Genomic DNA, 18,519 nt, shown 5'->3' with positions numbered 1-18,519 from the left:
TATCTTACAGATTAAATAAAGGGAAGTATTTTTTTTACACTGTGAGGTACATCTCTGAGAATGTGCAATATTTTTATATGAAGTCTTCAAAGGGCAGGATGGCACACTGGACTGAAGATCTGAGTGAGGTACAACTTTACCTTTATTTTACGTAGTACAGCTCGAGCACTGCTAGTCTGTTTATTACAAAACTGTGCATGCCTATTACCCAAGATCGATGTTCCGGTAATATTTAAACTGTGCACCATTCAAACAAGTCAAAATGACTAGTGAGCAAATAAAGGCTACTAAAATGAAAAAGTGAGATTAAGGATATATTTCTGTTTTTTTTTTTGTGATATACAGGTATAAACCTACACTTGCAATGAAAGAAGGTTGGGTATAACAAGAGTATATGTAACTGTCTTTTCAAGGAAAAACAAGACACAAAGCAGGACGCTATTTACACCAACTTGCAACAAGGCTGCTACAAAGAAGTCCAAGAAGCTGTCAACAGAAAGAGCAGATTCAGAAATGTTATCAGAAATCAAACATTCACAAAATGGTCATGCATAGGTCAAACACATCAGCAGCTGACACTAATATCTAACTTAATATTATGAAATGGCAGGAGTCATGCATTCATATTCATAACCAGTGTTTACATAGTGCATATCAACAAAGCACTTGTATAGAAAATAAAACACCAAATACAAAAACAAAAGGACAGAAATAAACGGGTAGAACAAGCAAGGAACACAACTGCGGGTTTAGGCAAAACCAACACCTTTCATAAAGACTGCCACATAAGGCTAGGTCAAACAAGTATGAGTTTTAGTAAAGTTTTGAAAGAGGTCAATGTGAAAACGTCCTATTTTATTTTACTGAATTTATATTTTTTTAAATGGGGCAGTGCACTGATCACAACTGACTAATAGCAGAAAAAGCCCAAGTGAAATATATATCACAAATACAAAGAGAGGAAAAAAATTAACATGTAGATCCAAGAAGCACAGAGTCTAATAAGCAAAAGATAATTTGCCAGAAGATTCATCTCATGTTGCTCAAACTACTGGCAGCCTGAAGGTGGTAAAATACTGTGCCTGTGGTAAGCAGTAGGGTGATCAACTCTTCCAGGTAAGAGAAAACAATGTCATATACAGATAAAAATGATCAACACTAAGATATTGAATATTACATGATATGAAAACATTCAGGCAGCCAATGCAGTCTCTAAAACACAAGAAGAATGAGCTGGTAATAGTGAATACAAGTAAGTAACACATTTGCAGAGTTGTGAATGACCTATAACTTTACAATAGCAGTGCCAGGAAGCCTCATAAATGACATTGCAATCATCAAGGTGAGATGAAACTGAGGCGTAGATGACAACACAAAGAACCTTTAAAGGCATCAAGTGCTTAATTCTAGCTAAGTTCAGAGCAGATGGAAACTAGATGTTTTCACTATGTCTCATACTTGGTCAGCTGACTATGGAGAACACTGATGAAAATGTATATTTTTTTAAACTGACTCCATGCTACCTCCACTAGAAACAAAAACAATGAAAGGGGCATGGAAGGAGAATCCCTAAATATGGTATGCACAGTCAAGATCTCAGTTTTCTTCCAGATTATTATGCGTAAACAAAATATAAATGGCCTCTAGACTATCCACAAGAAAATATGTTTCTGAGAGAGGAGAGGTAAAGCTGAGATTCAACAGTATAATGCTAGAAGACCAACACTTTCAATCTAATAACATCCCAAAAGGGCAGTATAAACAAGGTAGAAAATAATAGACCAAACATCAAACCCTGGCATAGCCCACACTCCAGAAGACAAGACTGAGAAGCAAGACCTCAGATAACCTTCTGTGTATTACCCGAAAGGTAGAAGGCAAGACAGTGCAGAATACAAGATGAAGTACCACAGTACAATCTTAATTTTTCAGTAAAAATACCATAATCCACAGTGAAATGCTGTCAAAAGATCAAACAGGGCTAGTAGAGAGAAGAAATGTTAATTTCCCACCACATAGAGATGAATAACTGCCTAAATAAGGGCACTCTTGGTACTGTGAGTGGTAAAAATGGACTGTCTAGGTGCATGATCCCATCGAATGACAAAAAGGTTCCAAACTGCACATAAACAACATCTTCTACAGCCTGACATAAGAAAAACAAGCTTTGAGGTAAGTCAGAAATTATGAAGAATAACAGAGTCCAGAGAAGGTTTCTTAGGAATGGCATTATTATAACCTTATTTAATAAAGATGAAAAATACTGCCCTCAGAGCTCAAAATCTAATAAATAACTGGTTTCAGTACATTATGAGAGGACTCTAAATCTGATAAAAAATATGTTCCAGGGCATTGAAGCAATTACAACTATTCTGTTTCAACATGGACCCACTCCACAAGTTAAAAACAGCATGCTTGAATGCTTAAAAGCAGAGTCACTGACTCATTATAGTCAGAAAATAATAAAAAAACAGCCAAGCTATAAATGCAATTGCCTCAGAAAATATGTAGTCCATCAGACCAAGATGAGAAAGTACAGATCCATCAGCAACAGCACTATTTGCAAAGAACCCAGCAGATAACTCACACTGATGTGATGTTAAAGATCTGTAAGTGGTGAGACAAGCTGGGCCACACTGCCTGCCCACCATCCACTCATAATTTTTCATATGAAAGCAGAAGTAGTAGTAGGACAGAAAAAAGAAAGGAATAAATGACACTTTCTCGAAATTCTGAAATTAAAAGTTAAACCTAAGGAAATCCTCAGTATTTCCTGTTAATTCTTTATGTCAATTACCTACTGATGCTTTAGCTTCAGAAATCAAAATCAATCAATCCTTACATTATTTAGGAGTACCCCTTCATCAAGACACCATCCAGACTTATTTAAATAACATTGCAAACCTTTGGACTAACGTTCAACAGGACCTTAATAGATGATCTAAACTCCAACTCCCACTCCTTGCTAAAGTAGCCACAAATAAAATGAACATCCTACCAAAATGTATGTATGTCTTTAACACCTCCAATATAACAATACATAATGGATTCTTTAAATCTCTCCACTCCTTTCTCTCTAAATTCCTGTGATCCCCTAAATCAATCAGAATTAGTTACAGAAACCTGACCTATGCCAAAGAAAATGGTGGCCTAGGTTTACCTGACTTTAAATTATACTATAATATTTTTACTTGTAACAGAGTAATAGCCATATCTGATTTTTTTCCCTAATTCTTCGCACTGGTCTCCAACCTGGGTAAAGTTATTCTACAATTATATTAAATGACTTAACTTTAACCACAAAGCTCTCCCCTTCCTTGATAGGGAAAATATGAATAAGATTAAAGTACACATATCCATAAAACACAAAATAACTATCTTACAAAAAATCTTCAAATCCTTAAACTTATTTTGCACTTTTAATACATTACAACCAGTCCACCTTAACCCTAATATCAACTTAAACAAGAAAATTATTAATTTAGAGCAATATTCTCTTCTCAAAGAGAAAACTCTATCTGATTTTTCCCTTTCAAAAATAAATCTATTTCTGAAATGAGACTGCAGATGAATCTCCCCAAAAGTTATACTATTATTATAAGGCAAATCAAAGAACTTTGTCACAACATCTTAGATGAACCTACGTTAACCACAAATGACATAAAAACTTGTAAAACCTTAAGGAACTTACGTTCACTTAAAAAGAAAATGATATCTGATTCATATAAACTTATTCTTTCAATTAAAACTCAAAAAGATGTAATTTACTCGAAATATTGGAATAACCAAGATCTATCAATTTCATCTAACCAAATTTCCCAATCTATTCAGTTAACCTCAAAGCTTATACCCTTTAAAAAACGTAACTACACCCAACTCATGTTATTCAATAATCCTTACCTTACTCCAAGTATATTAAACAAAATCTGTCCCACAACATCCCCTTTTTACCCATTCTGTGTTAATCACAAAGCTGACCTTATTCATAATTTCTGCAGTTGTAAATGCTCCTACAAACTTTGATGTTCATTAAGAGTACAACTGGAAAAAATGGGTTATGAGACGTCAGCCCTGTCTTATAAATTCACCCTATTACATACCCCGCTCCCAGATTGTCAAAACTACAAACACATATTTTAATCTCACTTTTTAAATTAATTAAATATTATACTGGAAAGACAGATCTTCACTCTCATGGGATAGATTTAAGTACTTACCTATTAAGTATTTACTAGCTCATAAATACTTAATTTACAATAAAAACTCCACTCTCACTTTATGGGCTACATTGTTAGATCATATTTATGTTAATGTTAATTATGTCTATACACCCTTGGGCAAAGAGTACTTTTTCATCGTTATTTGTTAATAATGTTTTATATATATATATATATATATATATATATATATATATATATATATATATATATATAGACGTTAATTGCATTATTATGTTTTTTTTCTTTCTTTTCTTTTTTCTTGTGTATTGTTGTTGCTAATATTGCAAAATATGAATAAGGAGCTTTAAAAGAAAAAAAAGAAAGGAAGAAATAACTGCTGACTACCTTCTCATAGTATAAAGATCTTTATAAGTTAACAACATTGTTTTTCTTCTTTCTGTAACTTTGGGTACTTTCAGTCACTGTTTCCCTACACCATCATACAAAATTGTGATCAGTACACCAAACCTTGACATACAGATGATAGCTAAAGGCTTCTTTTAAGAATAAAGTTTCAGTCTTATAGACATATCTGTAATAATAAATCTCACAGATCTCTAATTATTAATCCTACACATCTGGAATTTGTAAAATCATAAAAGGAAATGTGTACTTTTACAGAAGGGTTGCTGTTCACTCCAGGACCGGTCATCTTTGCAGACCAATGACTCAGAGCCTATAAGCTGGAATCCAGGATCACATGTAAAGTGCACTTCATGCCCAATCAGGAACTTGTTACCAAATTTTTTTCCATTGGTGGGAGCACCCAGCTTTGGACAGGTTTCTGAAACACAAGTACAGTTAATAAATATTAACAAAATAAATCCTTCATAATACATGATATCACTCATGGCCCTAGAAATCATCTCTCACAGAAATACTGGTGCCACTGAATGTTGTTATACAGTTTTATGAATAAAGCGGAAGCAGAGTAAGAACTCAGAATGTTGGCACAATTTCTACAGCACAAAAAGCTTACAAGGCTACAATGTAGTAGAATCTGAATAAAGGTAAAAGAAGTTTAAAATACCTTATATTGTAAAAGCAAAACCAAGAGATGAGAAGTAGCAAAGACTTGGGTTTCAGTACACCTCACATGTACACTGATACTACAGTAATAATACATAAGTGATATCAAGTCTGTAAAAAATGGCAAAATGCTTACTTGTTTTGATTTACATTTTATATTTATATTAACTTACCAATATAATGAAAAAAGCAAAGGAAATATGAAAGTGTTACTGATCAATGTTAGGAACCTAAACAAGAAACTACACTCCCTACAAAGCCTTCTCACACTGGAGGATGTTGATGTTTGTGCAGTGACTGAGATGTGTTTCAAAACAGAGGAGAGAACTTCAGCCATACAGGGCTATAATGCCTTCCACACATTTAGTCCAGCTACTGTGCAGGAGGGGAACAAAGGTGGAGGTGTCTCAGTCTTCATCCAGAAGAGTCTCACATGAGGGCTGGTAAAGCAACATGATGTAATTGAACTTCTTCATGTCCAAATAACCATCAGAAAGGTCCCATACCATATTTTAGCTAGGTGCAGATTTCCCTCTGTGACCCAAGTAAGCCACAACACCTATCTATAGTAGCTACATTCCCTTAGTACAGAGTACCCACTACGGAGAACAACATCTTGGATATAGTATGCGGGCATCTTGCAAATCCCTTACATATTTTTATCACTTGTTACCTTTGTCCATTCAGCTGTCTCCTTCAAAGTAAAATTGAAACCAGAGATCTCTTCTACACATGGTAACTTTAAAAAAGTTCTCTAAGACAAAATACCTACTCCCAAGTGATACAATTTCAAGCTTCAAATCCCCCACCAAACCTAGTTAACGCCACTGAATATGGGAAAAGGACACCACCACAGTATACCAGCATGCAAACAGCTTCATAAATCAGTTATACCCTGTAGAAACAAATGTAAAATAAACAAGAGAAACAAACCCACATGGTCGAACCATAATATCATAGGTTCCTAGATAAGTACTAGGCTTGCCGCCGTTGTGGACCCTTTTAAGCCTAGTCAGTTTCTCTTTTTGTGCTCAAAATACACTTTCCCGTATGGTTATAGACTGGCATTACCCATCCCATGGTGGATAAATAAGAATGACTAGGATCATTCCACAGATAACTTGAGGGGACCCATGTATGGAAAAAAAAACATTTAGGAGCTGCCTCTGTCCATTAGCAGTACAGGGGGCAATCCTGGGGTAAATTTCTGTTTCCCATAGATCTAAGTTGCACTTGAAAATGGAGAGGGATGAACTTTGTTTTATGTGGATGGGGAGTCTGCTCCAGAGTAGTGGTAGCCTATGCAAAATATACATCTCCCTCCAAACTGTTCTGTTAAATAACAAGCTTTACAATGAAAGAATGAGAATTTTGGCCTAAGGTAAAAACAGTAATTCACAAAATGATAGAACCTTCTTCAGTGAAATAAACAAACAACTCCAGAGCTTAATAATCCACCAAAGACAAGTTTCAGGCTAAAATAGCTACCCAAGATGAAAATAATCCCATGTCCTTTTTTAGTTATGTTTATAATCTCAGAAGTACAAATGCAGCAGTGCATTGAGCTGACAGAGAACAATATTACCCATGTTATGGATGAAGATGTAGCAAACTTACTGGGCAATAAATTCAGCTCTAAGTTTAACCCTCTCTCCCTTCTATCTGTCCCTGAAGATATACCTGAAACTCCACTACAGCTATCACCCAAGTTCTAAAAGTGCTATCAAAAGCTAAAATTACTGCATGGTAGGTCCTAATAATATCCTTGGATGCATCTTAAACAGAAGACCAAATCCTAAAAGTGCTATCAAAATCTAAAATTACTGCATGGTAGGTCCTAACAATATCCTTGGATGCATCTTAAACAGAATGGACCATGATATAGCCACACCCCTAACAATGCTGCTCAATCTCAGCCTTCATAGAGATTTTGTACCAAGTGACTAGACAACAGCTACAGTCATTCCCCTCCATAAGGGAGAACTTTCCACAGACCTAGGCAATTACAGACCCATAAGTATGACCAACCTTATATGTAAATCCATGGAAAGACTTATCATGGAACTAATGACTAAGGACATAGGAACCTTCCAAACACTGAATCCATCTTAGTTTGAGTTTGTCAAGGGCAGGTCGTGCTTACTCAACTTGGCAGACTTTTTTGAAAAGGTCACCAAAGCAATGGCTGAAAGTTAAAATGTATACACTACATACCTCAACCTGGCCAAAGCTTTTGATACACATCTATGTCACCCACCAGATTGCCAACTGGCTCACAGATAGGACACAGGAAATCAAAACAGGGAAAGTTACCTCCACAAACAGACCAGTCACCATTGCAGTCCTTCAGATTCCATGTTGAGACCTCTCCTGTTTGGCATCGATGTCTCTGAAGAGATGGTCAATACTAAAGGGCTCAGGCTGACTAAGCTTGCAAATGATTGCAAGCTAAGAGCAGAAATTGAATCTCTAAATGGCTTAGACATCCTGCAGGAAGATTTGTTCCAAATAAATAACTGGTACCAAAATCATGGATTGAAACTAAATGCCAAAAAATGCTTTATCGTAATCTTTGGGAAGTCATCTACCTTGTGAGCTACTACATTGACAATATGCTCTTAAGAGTTAACCCAGGTGTACAGGATTTGGGCACTTATGTGAACAGTGAGCAGATGTTTGACCAAAATATATCCATTATTGTAAGAAAGTCACTCTATATTGCACAGCTTATAAACAAAGAGATTGTGTCAAGATCTAGGGATGACATCATCTCCCTTTACTCAGCATTCATTAGGTCAGTCATTGAGTGTTATGTCCCTTTCACATGTATCTGTCCAGAAACATGCAACAACTGAACTCCCACAGAGATACCTTACTAAGTGGATACAAGGCCTAAACAATATGTACTACATGGACCAAGTCAAAGGCCTGTTACTATGCTCTGTATCCTACAGACTTCTAAGAGGTGACCTCTGTCTGGCATACAAGACATTCTCTGACCCAATACTGATGGATTTACTGCACATCACCAAGTCAAATGGCATCAGTAATACTCATTCTAGGGATCTTAACATCTTCTGCAACATCAACAGAAAGGTTTCGGGGGACAGGTATATCTCACAAAGGATCTCACTGTTCTAGAACAGACTCTCTCTCCACATAAAACAAAGTTCATCTCTGTCCATATTCAAGTGGAACTTGGAACTTTGGATGGGAAACAGAAAATTTTACCCAGGACTGCTCCCTGAAATATCCATGGACAGGGGCATCTTCTAAAAGCTTTATCCCATGCATGGATCCCATGTAACAATGCAGAAACCACAATGCATCAGACTACACTAATCTTAGCTGCCTCCGATCTTCACATAGTGTCCTAATACAAACTATCAAATCTAACAACTTAGGTGGAGATGCTCTCTATGCTAACTCCATTGGAAAACTATGGAATTCCCTTCCTAATAACCTAAAACTAACTACCTCTCTCAACCAGTTCAAAAGTAATCTTAAAATATTCTTAAAGGCTCACTGGCTATGTCCTTGTACTAAACCAGACTAGTCCAAATAAGTCCACAAACACCCCGTGTCATTTCCTATTGCCCTCTCTCCCTGTTATTTTTCCACTTGATCCCTATAACTACATGTTTATAACATCTCTAGCTCCTCCGACTGCCTTCCCATCATAATCACTATGAGAGTTTTACTGGATAAATTCCTCACCCTTCTCCTCTGAGCTTATAATCTTAATCCTCAAAACTGTCTAGTGTAGCCCAACTTCACTTTCCTATACATCACTTGACTATTTCACCAAATTGACATCTCTTCCTATCATGCTATCAAGAATTAATTTAATTTAGCAAGATTGTACCTCTATATGCAAATCAAAGTCTTCATTTTTTTAATGTGGAGCTTTAATAGCTATGTTTATTTCTGTGTCTATAATTAATAGCTTTATCAAGAATTTATCTGTATGTAAGTCAAAGTCCTGTTTTTACTGTGGAGCTTTTCTCCCCGGGTCTCCACTGAAAATGGATATGTATCCAGTTGGACTAACCCGGTAAACAAATGTAAAATAAATAAATAAAATAAATCTACTGACTGGAAACTAGATTGTGTTTTGAGTGTTTTGATACAATTCAGGCAATTGCTTTCAGAATTTAAGCATTCGTCAGTCATTGTGCATCTGCCAATAGGATGCAATGCTAAGGACTACAGCTGAAGAGGATACTCTATTAAGAAGTCATGGAAGCATTTTGAAGTCCAGCTGCTCCTAGGGCATAGAGGGATAAAGCCCTAACTACAGCCAAGCTGACCTCAGTTTGATTAGCAGGTCAGGTGACTGATGGAAAAGCAAGTAGGGTTGGCCATGCAATCCTGGATGAGGGTGCTCACTGGTGATGCTCCCTAAGGGGAAGCGTGGTCCAAAGGAAGGAACTGCTTGTGGACTCAACCAGCAATTGGGGGGTACAGAGAAAGGGAAAAGGGAGCAGGGCATATTAAACACCCCGTCAGATGGAAGCATAGACATCCAAGTCCCCACCCATAAGATCTATAACTGGCTCCAGCAACTCTGCAGCAAGTCTAGTGGAGTAGAAGGATGTGAGACACTGGTGAACAGGCCAGTATAAATAAGATCAAAGTGGACCAAACATTTTATTTAAAAAAAGCATTTTAAAGTCAGGTCTTTTGAGGTAAAGGAATAAAGACTTGACTACAAAGTAGGATTACTCAAGTCTGACTAGCAGTGCATGCACCAGTTTCACCTGGGATGAGGGGAAGAGCAATTCCAAGAGGTAGAGTGTGGGTATGTGCTAGAGGCATACAGTTGTTTTTTAATTAATTTTATTTAATTTTAAATGTAATAATCAGGTTGGAGAACTGATCACAAATGACTGATATGAGAAGAGAAATAGTCCAGAAAAAAAACACAGGATTGTAAAGACAGTTAAATACAATTATTAATAACAAAACAGAATTGTAGTACACACGGTAATTTGTTGTATACTATTGTACCATACACAATAGTATTATACAATATCTACAATAAGGAGAAAACAAGATTAGCTGAGTAATATTCAAAGTATAAGAGGATTAGAATAAGCATATATTCATCAGTAGGTAATATGTATGAATGGTATATAAGGTGAAACAATGGTAGAAGAATCGCAAATATTTCAGTTTAGTTAGTGAAGACAGTGGGAAAAAAGAGGAGAAATTAAGTGATGGGGTTAGAACAGAGGGACTAAGCATTTGGCAAGTTACTGGAGATGGGTCATTAGCTGCATAGGCTGAAGAATCTGATTTGGGAGGGGATACCGCCCCATAGTCTTGACTCAAGTACAAATAAGCAACAATCTGTGCAGTAGAGTTATGTTCTGGTGGGTCTAATGTAGATACAGTGTAGTTTGGTTTCTGAGCCTGAAGAAGGGTATTTGTCTAATTAGTTTAGCAGCTAAGGAAGAGAGAATGCTCAGTTAGTTAGCAGTCCGAATAGTTATGATGTACATAACAAAATCCATGAGCACCAATGGTGACACTGGGACAAAGATAGTGATGGTGCTGCAGTACATTGAGGTGTGGTGGTGGGGGAGCAAAAGAAGGACACACTCACTCCCTTACAGCACCATTGCATGCCCACCAAGATGACATCAGCCCACACAACAGAGGGGAGGTAGGGCCTAAGAAGAGAGTCTAAGGCCTTGTCCCTTTTCCCTGTATCATACAGGCTGCTATGAGGGGAACTCTGCCATGCATATAGAACCTCAACATATCCTATCCTTTCTAACCTATTGCAAATTCGCAAGTCCAGTACTAGTGTGAACATCCACTCAAGGGATCTTAATCTCAATCTCTTTTACAGCATAAATAGGACATATTGGAAGGATAGGCACATATCACAGAGAATACCAATTCTATAGAACTGTCTTCTACTCTATATCAAGCTAAGGTCGTCTGTTACTCTATTCAAAAGTAATTTAGACGAAAAGGATGAGAATCCACAAATTCACCCCTATCTTTGCACCAATGTCCCTCATGGATAGGGGATACAAGTAAATGTCCCTACATATCTTTGTTTTGTCCACTTCTGGGCTATTCATACACAATGGACAAAAAAAAACTACTACCTTGGTAATGTAAGGCTACACTTGTTAACATCCTCATATATCAATAGCCAAGTAAGTACCTATGAACCTACAAACAGGCCTTCCTATCCAAAATAATGAGATGCACTAAGCAAAGGAACAAATTTGGGGTCTCTCCAAGATGCAGTGACCCCAAGGAGAAAATAAGATATGGGAGAAGGTAGACATTTTAAGTCAGCGGTAAATGGCAAACAAGCAATGTAATGGTATATGTCAAGGCAATAGAAGGGAAGAGAATGCTGGCATATCAGACTGGCTTGACTTTTTTATATTTTTTAGCTTTTCAGGCAGGAACAGCAGCAGAACATTAAACACTGTGTGGGAGGTTGCTATTATTTATTTATTTTTATTTATTTATTTATTTGACATCTGTTTACCGGGGTGGTCTGACTGGGTCTACAGAACCCATTTTCAGCAGACGCCCAGGAAGAAAAGCTCCACATACAGTGCAATACAAATACAGTATAATCCAATACAATAAAGATTACATTAGAAATACTATACAGAAAATACGTTGAAAGAACAAACTGCTACAAGATGTTGCAATATATTACTACACATCTAGACAATTCTATACAGTTAAAACATTACAGACAATAATAGCCTCTCTCACCATACATTCGAAACGAAAACAACAAAACAGAAAACCACGAAGGAAGCTTTATGTGATTGATAGAATACTTAGAATGAATAGCGGGTAGCCAAAAACGATAATTATCGCTTTTACCAGCCTTCGTGGTTTTCAACTTCTCTCACCATACATGATGTAGATAGTGTCCAAAAAATAGTACATACGGAGTGCAATGTGACATTGACTGTTACAGTACATGCAAAATAGAATGCTAGTTTCAGTTAGGAAAATAGCAGCCAGAAAGTTAGTGATGCAGATAAATGGTGAGAGAGAGTTAAGAAGAAGCGCAGCAATAAAGTCTGAGCACTAGCTTAAGGATATGGTATAGAAGCAGAGAAGGCGTTAGAAGAGCCTTAGGTTCTTGCAGTCTGTGAGGGACTGAAATGTGACAGAAGAGGAAGACCTGAGCATTAGGCAGGCTTTATGCAGGAGCAGAGCCATGTACTTTTAAGATGATTTTTTAAAGAGGCTTTGAAATGGGTTAGGCCAGGCATAGACCTGGTAGCTAGAGGTAGTGAATTCCAAAGTATACAGACAGAGTATGAATACAGAGAGTGACCAGGTTTTCTTGTGGGTTTTGAGATAGCTAAGAGATTTTTGTCTTCTGATCATAGGGAATGATTTGGTGTGTAAGGTGTCACTAGATTGGCTAGTGCAGGGCAGGCAGTAAGCTTGAAAATAAGGTTATGCATAGTGGATAGCTGAATAAAGGCAAGTTGGTTGGGAGGTTCAAGCCAGCTTAATTCTAGGAGTGGTTTACAGTGGTGTGTGTGATATTTAGAGTTTGTGACAAACTTTGCAACTTTGTTGTAGCACTGTTCCAACTTGCTTAGGGTACAATTTTGTAAGTTAGTTAAAATAGGGGTACCGTAAAGAAGGGAGGGAAGTAAACATGTTTTGGCAAGGGTAGTTTTGGTTGCTGTAGTAAAGAAATGTTTGTTTCTATATAACGGTCCAGTTTTTGATGAGTTTTCTTTATATTTTGCTATATATGGGGGTCAAATAAAAGTTTATTGTCAATGATAACACCTAGAAGTTTGATTTCCTGCACTATTTCTATGACAGTGTTGTCAGATGCAAGGATGTTGAAATGATCAGTGACAGGGGACATGTTTTGGGGATGAAAGAGTACTAGTTTTGTCTTCTTTGGATTAAGAAAGAGTTGGGCATTTCTTAGCCGGAATTCGACTGCAGTGAAGGACTGTTAGTTTTTGAAAGTAGTTCTGGTAGTGATTGAGCAGTGAAGATAATGGGGTCTATGTCAATTCTTCGAACTTTCCCAATTTCGAACGTTACATGGTCGAGACCAAATGTTTGAAATTGCAAGTGTTCAAAGACTGACTTTCAAAGGTGTCATACGGTGCAGATGGGGAGAATTTTCCTTTTCTGCACTGAAGTGTGGTCTCAGAGTTGGTATATATAAATAGGGGGCTGTGGGGGGTGCAGGTGGGCTTGCCACCTTCTCACACTGTTAAGGTGTGTTTTTCTTTTTTCTTTTTTTTGATATTCGAACATCCAAATGTCGAATATTTGGTCTCGACCATGTAATGTTCGACATTTTGGATGTTCGAATATTTAACATAGACCCGATTATGGTGAAATCATCAGCGTATTGAATGAGGGTCCTAGGGTGAGAGGCACTGTGAAGGTTGGTTGTGAAAATGATGAAGAGTAGGGGTCCTAGGATGGAGCCTTGGGGGACTCCAGTATGACTGTGGAGGAAGGGTGAGAGTTCATTGGACCATTTCACTGCTTGTTTATGATCCTTGAGGTAGCTCTGATACCATTTTATTGTATTAGGTGAGAAGCCTAAGTTAGACAGTGTGTTCAAAAGTAAGGGGTGAGACACTGTTTCAAAGGCTTTGGAGAGATCAAGGAATACTGAGGCTGTATAGCATCCCACATCTCTGGCCTCATTCATGGTGTCTGTGAAAGATAATAGGACTGTAGCTGTGCTGTGGCTAGGTTGGAAGCAATGTTGGGGTTTGGTTAAAAGATTGTTTTGCAATAGATATTGCATTACCTGCTGATGGATACTGCTCCAGAGAATTTTGAATATGGATGTCATGCTGGATATAGGATGGAAATTGGATGGCTCAAAAGAGTTGCCTCCTTTGTGGATGGGGTGATGTGAGATTGTTTCCATCTGGTAGGTACTTCTGATTTGGATAAAGAGGTAGTATGGGGTGAGATTGTCAGCTGAGGTAGAGCAGGGTTTTAGTTTTTGTATCAGTTTCTTAATGGTGTCAGTGGGTATGGTCTGAAATGAGAATGGGGTTTGTATGACATTTTGTTGAGTAGGGGGGTTAGTAGTAGTTGATGGCGTGGGGTTAGTGTCCGAATACGCAGAAGGGTAGGGGGGTCCAGCATTAGGGGTGTTAGTAGGTCCAAAATTGATTTTATGAAGTACTTATTAAAGTTTTTGGCTATTTGTGATGGAGGGGTATCATGTGATAGGGTGTGTTCTCCATTTCTTCCAGGGTTAAGTAGAGAAGATATGGAGTGACAAAATTTACTGGGGTTGATTTTATGCTGGAGTTGAAGCTGGGAATAATATAACTTCTTATCTCTGTTGATTAGTTATTTCACTTTGTTACGTAGTGTTTTGAAATTAACATGATTTTGTTCATTTTTGTTTCATTTTCAGGTTGACCAGGCTAGGTCCCTTTGCTTCATCAGGTGTTTACATTCCTTAGAGAGCCATGGTGCTGAGTTCTTTTTGATTCTTTTCACACGAATGGGAGCTGGTGTATTAAGTATGTGAAGGAAGGTGTTATTGAAGTATAGTACAGCATCATTAAGGGGTAGTTGTTTAAGGGGTGTCCAGTCTATTTCCTGTAGGAGATTGATGAATTTATGCTGACAAAAATTAGTTGACTTCCTAACTGATTTTAAAGTGTGCACTCTTAGTTGTTGGGAATTTGTTCTAAGGGAATAAGCTGGTAGATAATCGCTCAGAGAGTTAGACAGTGAACTAGACGAGTGGTAATTGGCAGGGTGGGACACTGGAATCCAGTCTAAGGTGAATTGGCAGGTAAGATCTTTGCTGTATCTTGTTGGAGCATTGATAAGCTGAAAAAACATACAGATTTATACTATTTGTGGGAGAATCGGAAGCTATTGTTTGCCAATCTATATTTACGTCTCCTAAGATTATTGTTTCAAGATTTATTGTTTGGGATGTCCAGGATAAAATATTTTTCAACATTGGCATATTGCTACCTGGTGGGATATATATTACTATTATGCAATTTTTTTGATATATTGAGGTTCAAAAAAGGAGATTAGTACCTCAACACTGTTAAAGATGGGTATATTAATGGTGTAGGGTGTGATGTTGAGTGTAGAGGGATATAGAAGTGCTCCCCCCCTTTTTTTTTAGATCTATCTCTTCTGGTTATTGCAAAGTTTGGAGGTATTATTTCTCAGTCTTTTACATTGGGGTGTAGCCATGGTTCAATAAGGGCTAGTATGTCTGAACACATTTTTTTGTTAGATCTATCACTCCTGGTTTTTGCAAAGTTTGGAGGTATTATTTCTGAGTCTTACACTGGGTTGTAGCCATGGTTCAGTAAGGGCTAGTATGTCAGAACTTCCCCCAGATGGTTTACCACCATAAACAGTCAGTGAGGTAGTATGTTCATGGATACAAAGACAAGGTGTCTAAACTTAAAACATGGCTCGAGTCACAGCATCTAATGTTATAGTTATGGTCTTCTCAATGTCTTTCCAGGAATATATTACACTTTTTTTGTTGTGTCTTTTGCCTTTTAGGTCGCCACAGCAGAACTCCAGTCCACTAATGATTGGCAGTAGATTTTTACATGCCAAGTTACCGGCCCTGACGCACAACCTTCAACGAAGGTACACCCATTCACGCATGTCTCCACACAGAAGATGCTCTAGCTGAGAATCAAACAGGACAACGTCTTACTGTGAGGTGACAACGCTACAGCAGCACCACCACCGCAGTTCCAGGGATATATTACACTGATAAGAGTGAAATATGCTGAAGTGTTAATGTAGTTTCACCTTCAGCAGTAAAAGGCCTGATTATATTGTAAACCAATGTCAGGAATATATATAATGGTACATAACAAATGGAATATATGTTAATTGTTCACAATATCCTTATTGGAATATTTAAAGAACCAATGTTTAGTAGTAGAAACACAGGATGTAAAATACAGTGGCTGATTAGAGATGATAGAATAGCTACATTTAGAAATGGATATACAGTGATTTGCAGAGGACAGCATTTTTAGTGAGGCAAGTACCTTTGGCCTTTAACAGTAGTATGTTCAAATGATTATTGCTGCAGTAGTCTAAGTAATATGGGCTATCTCCTTCTATGGATATAACAGCCAGCCAGCTTCCAAAGCCTCCAAGAGACTTTTCATTCATCCACACTATTATAGGTTCATAGGTTCATAGGTAGGTACTAGGCTATTGGCCCTAGGGCCTATACAACCCTAGCCAAAAAGGTACCCTGGCTTTTGCCACCCAAGAAAATTATTTTCCTGTGACCCTGTCAAGCAGAGCCACAGAGGTGATCCCCGGGGTGAATTTCCTATTTCCCATCCAATCATCAAGATTTTTTCTGAAGAGTGCTAATGAGGAGCTTTGTTTGATATAGATAGGTAGTTTGTTCCAGAGTACGGGAAGTCTCTGGGACAGGAATCTATCCCTCCAGCATGTTCTGTTTGTTGTGGGGACAAGGTTTAGGTCCCTAGAGTATGTAGCTAGAAGGGATTGGGATTTCTTTAAGTGGAGCATGTCCAACAGCTCTGGGCTTAACATAGCTTTGTATGTTAGGCAGAGATCACCTCTGAGTAGGCGATATGTGATGGAGTAAAACTGGAGTTTTTTTAGACGGTCTGCGTAGGGCATCTGTTTGAGGCCAGTAATCCTCTTTGTGAGGTATTTCTGCAGCTTTTCCAGTTGTTGTAGATGTCTTGTGAGGTACATACTAAAAGGGGCATTGTACTCTATAATAGGTCTAATGAGTGATGAGTAGAGGGGAACAATGACCTCTTTTTTCCTGGATGAGAAACCTTTTGTGATGAGGTGTGCCATGTAAGAAAGATTTCCTGACTACTGTGGTGATGTGATTATCAAAGAAGAGACTACTGTCCACCTGTGACCCAAGGTCTCTTATCACACTTCCGGTGTTAAGTAGACTACCACCTATGTGGTAGCTCATGGGTACTGAGTTTTTACCAAAGGGGATGGCAATGCACTTTTTGGCATTTAGCTTGAGGCCATGGCTTTGACACCAGGCATCTGTCTCAGTGAGGCCCTTTTGTAGGATGTCCACATTGTTAGGAATTTCAGTTAAGGCTCCTAGTTTGCAGTCATCTGTGAACTTCATTAGCCAAAGACCTTCTGTGTTAACCTGTACTTCAGAAAAGTAGATACCAAACAGGAGAGGACCCAGGACTGAACCCTGTGGTACTCCACTTGTCACTGGTCTGAAGTCAGATTTGGAGTCTACTACTTTCACAGTGTGGGTTCTGTCAGTGAGCCAGTTGGCAACCCATCTTGTGACATAGGGATTTATACCTAGTTGAGTGAGTTTATCTATAATTCCAGAGTGGGGGATGGTGTCAAAGGCCTTGGCAAGATCTAGATAGACTGTGTGAGCCACCTTACCCTCATCTACGGCTTTGGTGACTGCTTCAAAGAAATCAATCAGGTTTAGGAGACATGATCTGCGTTTTACAAACCCAAACTGGGTGGGGTCCGGAGGTTGGAGATTACCAATGTCTTTGTTTATAAGTTCCATGATGATATGTTCCATGGCCTTGCAGACCAGGCTCATTAGGCTAATGGGGCGGTAGTTCCCGGGGTCCGTGGTGGCTTCCCCTTTGTGGAGTGGGATAACCATCGCTGTGCACCATTCAGTGGACACAAAGCCAAGGGTAAGGTTATGATTGAACATGGTGCTTAGGTGGGGTGCCAGTTCATTCTGTAGTTCATGTAGAACGTAGCCTGGGATGTTGTCAGGTCCCATGGATGCTGTGTTCTTGGCTTTGGAGAGTGTGTTTTTTACCTGTGCAGCCATGATTACAGGAACTTTGCATTCTTCTGGTATAGAGATGGGCCCTTTAGGGGGTGAGAGGGGGTAAAGTTAGCACTGAACCTATCTGCCAGGATGTTGGCAATATCAGTTGGTTCTGTATATTTAGTGCCATTATGCTGTAACTCAGAGCAGATCTGAGTGTTGCCATTGAGATTCTTGACATAGCTATAGAATGCTTTGTGGTTGTCTTTAGAATCAGTGGTGATTTTGTTTTCATAACTAGCTTTGGAGGATTTTATGAGGGCTCTCAGCTTCTTACTGAGGCTGACCAGGGAGTTCTTCCAGTCATGGGATTTTACTCTTTTTTGCAACAGTTTCCTTCTTCTGTTGTAGAGTTTGTTTATGGCAGGGGACCACCAGATTGGCTTCCTTTTTCTGGAGGATAGCATTTTGGTTCTGTTAGGGATAGCACGATTC

The 18,519-nt window shown here is 38.3% G+C and overlaps 1 protein-coding gene across 2 annotated transcripts in view; it reads right to left on the bottom strand.

The window, feature by feature from the left end:
* The window catches only part of LOC122809676 (fibulin-7-like), a 545,587-nt gene that overhangs the window by 178,551 nt on the left and 348,517 nt on the right, over nt 1-18,519 (bottom strand). For both annotated transcript variants that reach the window (XM_044081345.1, XM_044081346.1), the window contains exon 4: nt 4,834-5,004. In XM_044081345.1, coding sequence (XP_043937280.1) covers nt 4,834-5,004 — 171 coding nt within the window. The remainder of the gene's footprint in view (nt 1-4,833; nt 5,005-18,519) is intronic.

Source organism: Protopterus annectens, chromosome 8.part0 (assembly GCF_019279795.1).
Source record: "Protopterus annectens isolate FY-2018-M chromosome 8.part0, PAN1.0, whole genome shotgun sequence".
Lineage (NCBI taxonomy): Eukaryota > Metazoa > Chordata > Ceratodontiformes > Protopteridae > Protopterus > Protopterus annectens.
The sequence above is the reverse complement of the archived record's forward strand: the minus strand, read 5'-3'. Positions and strand labels throughout refer to the sequence as shown.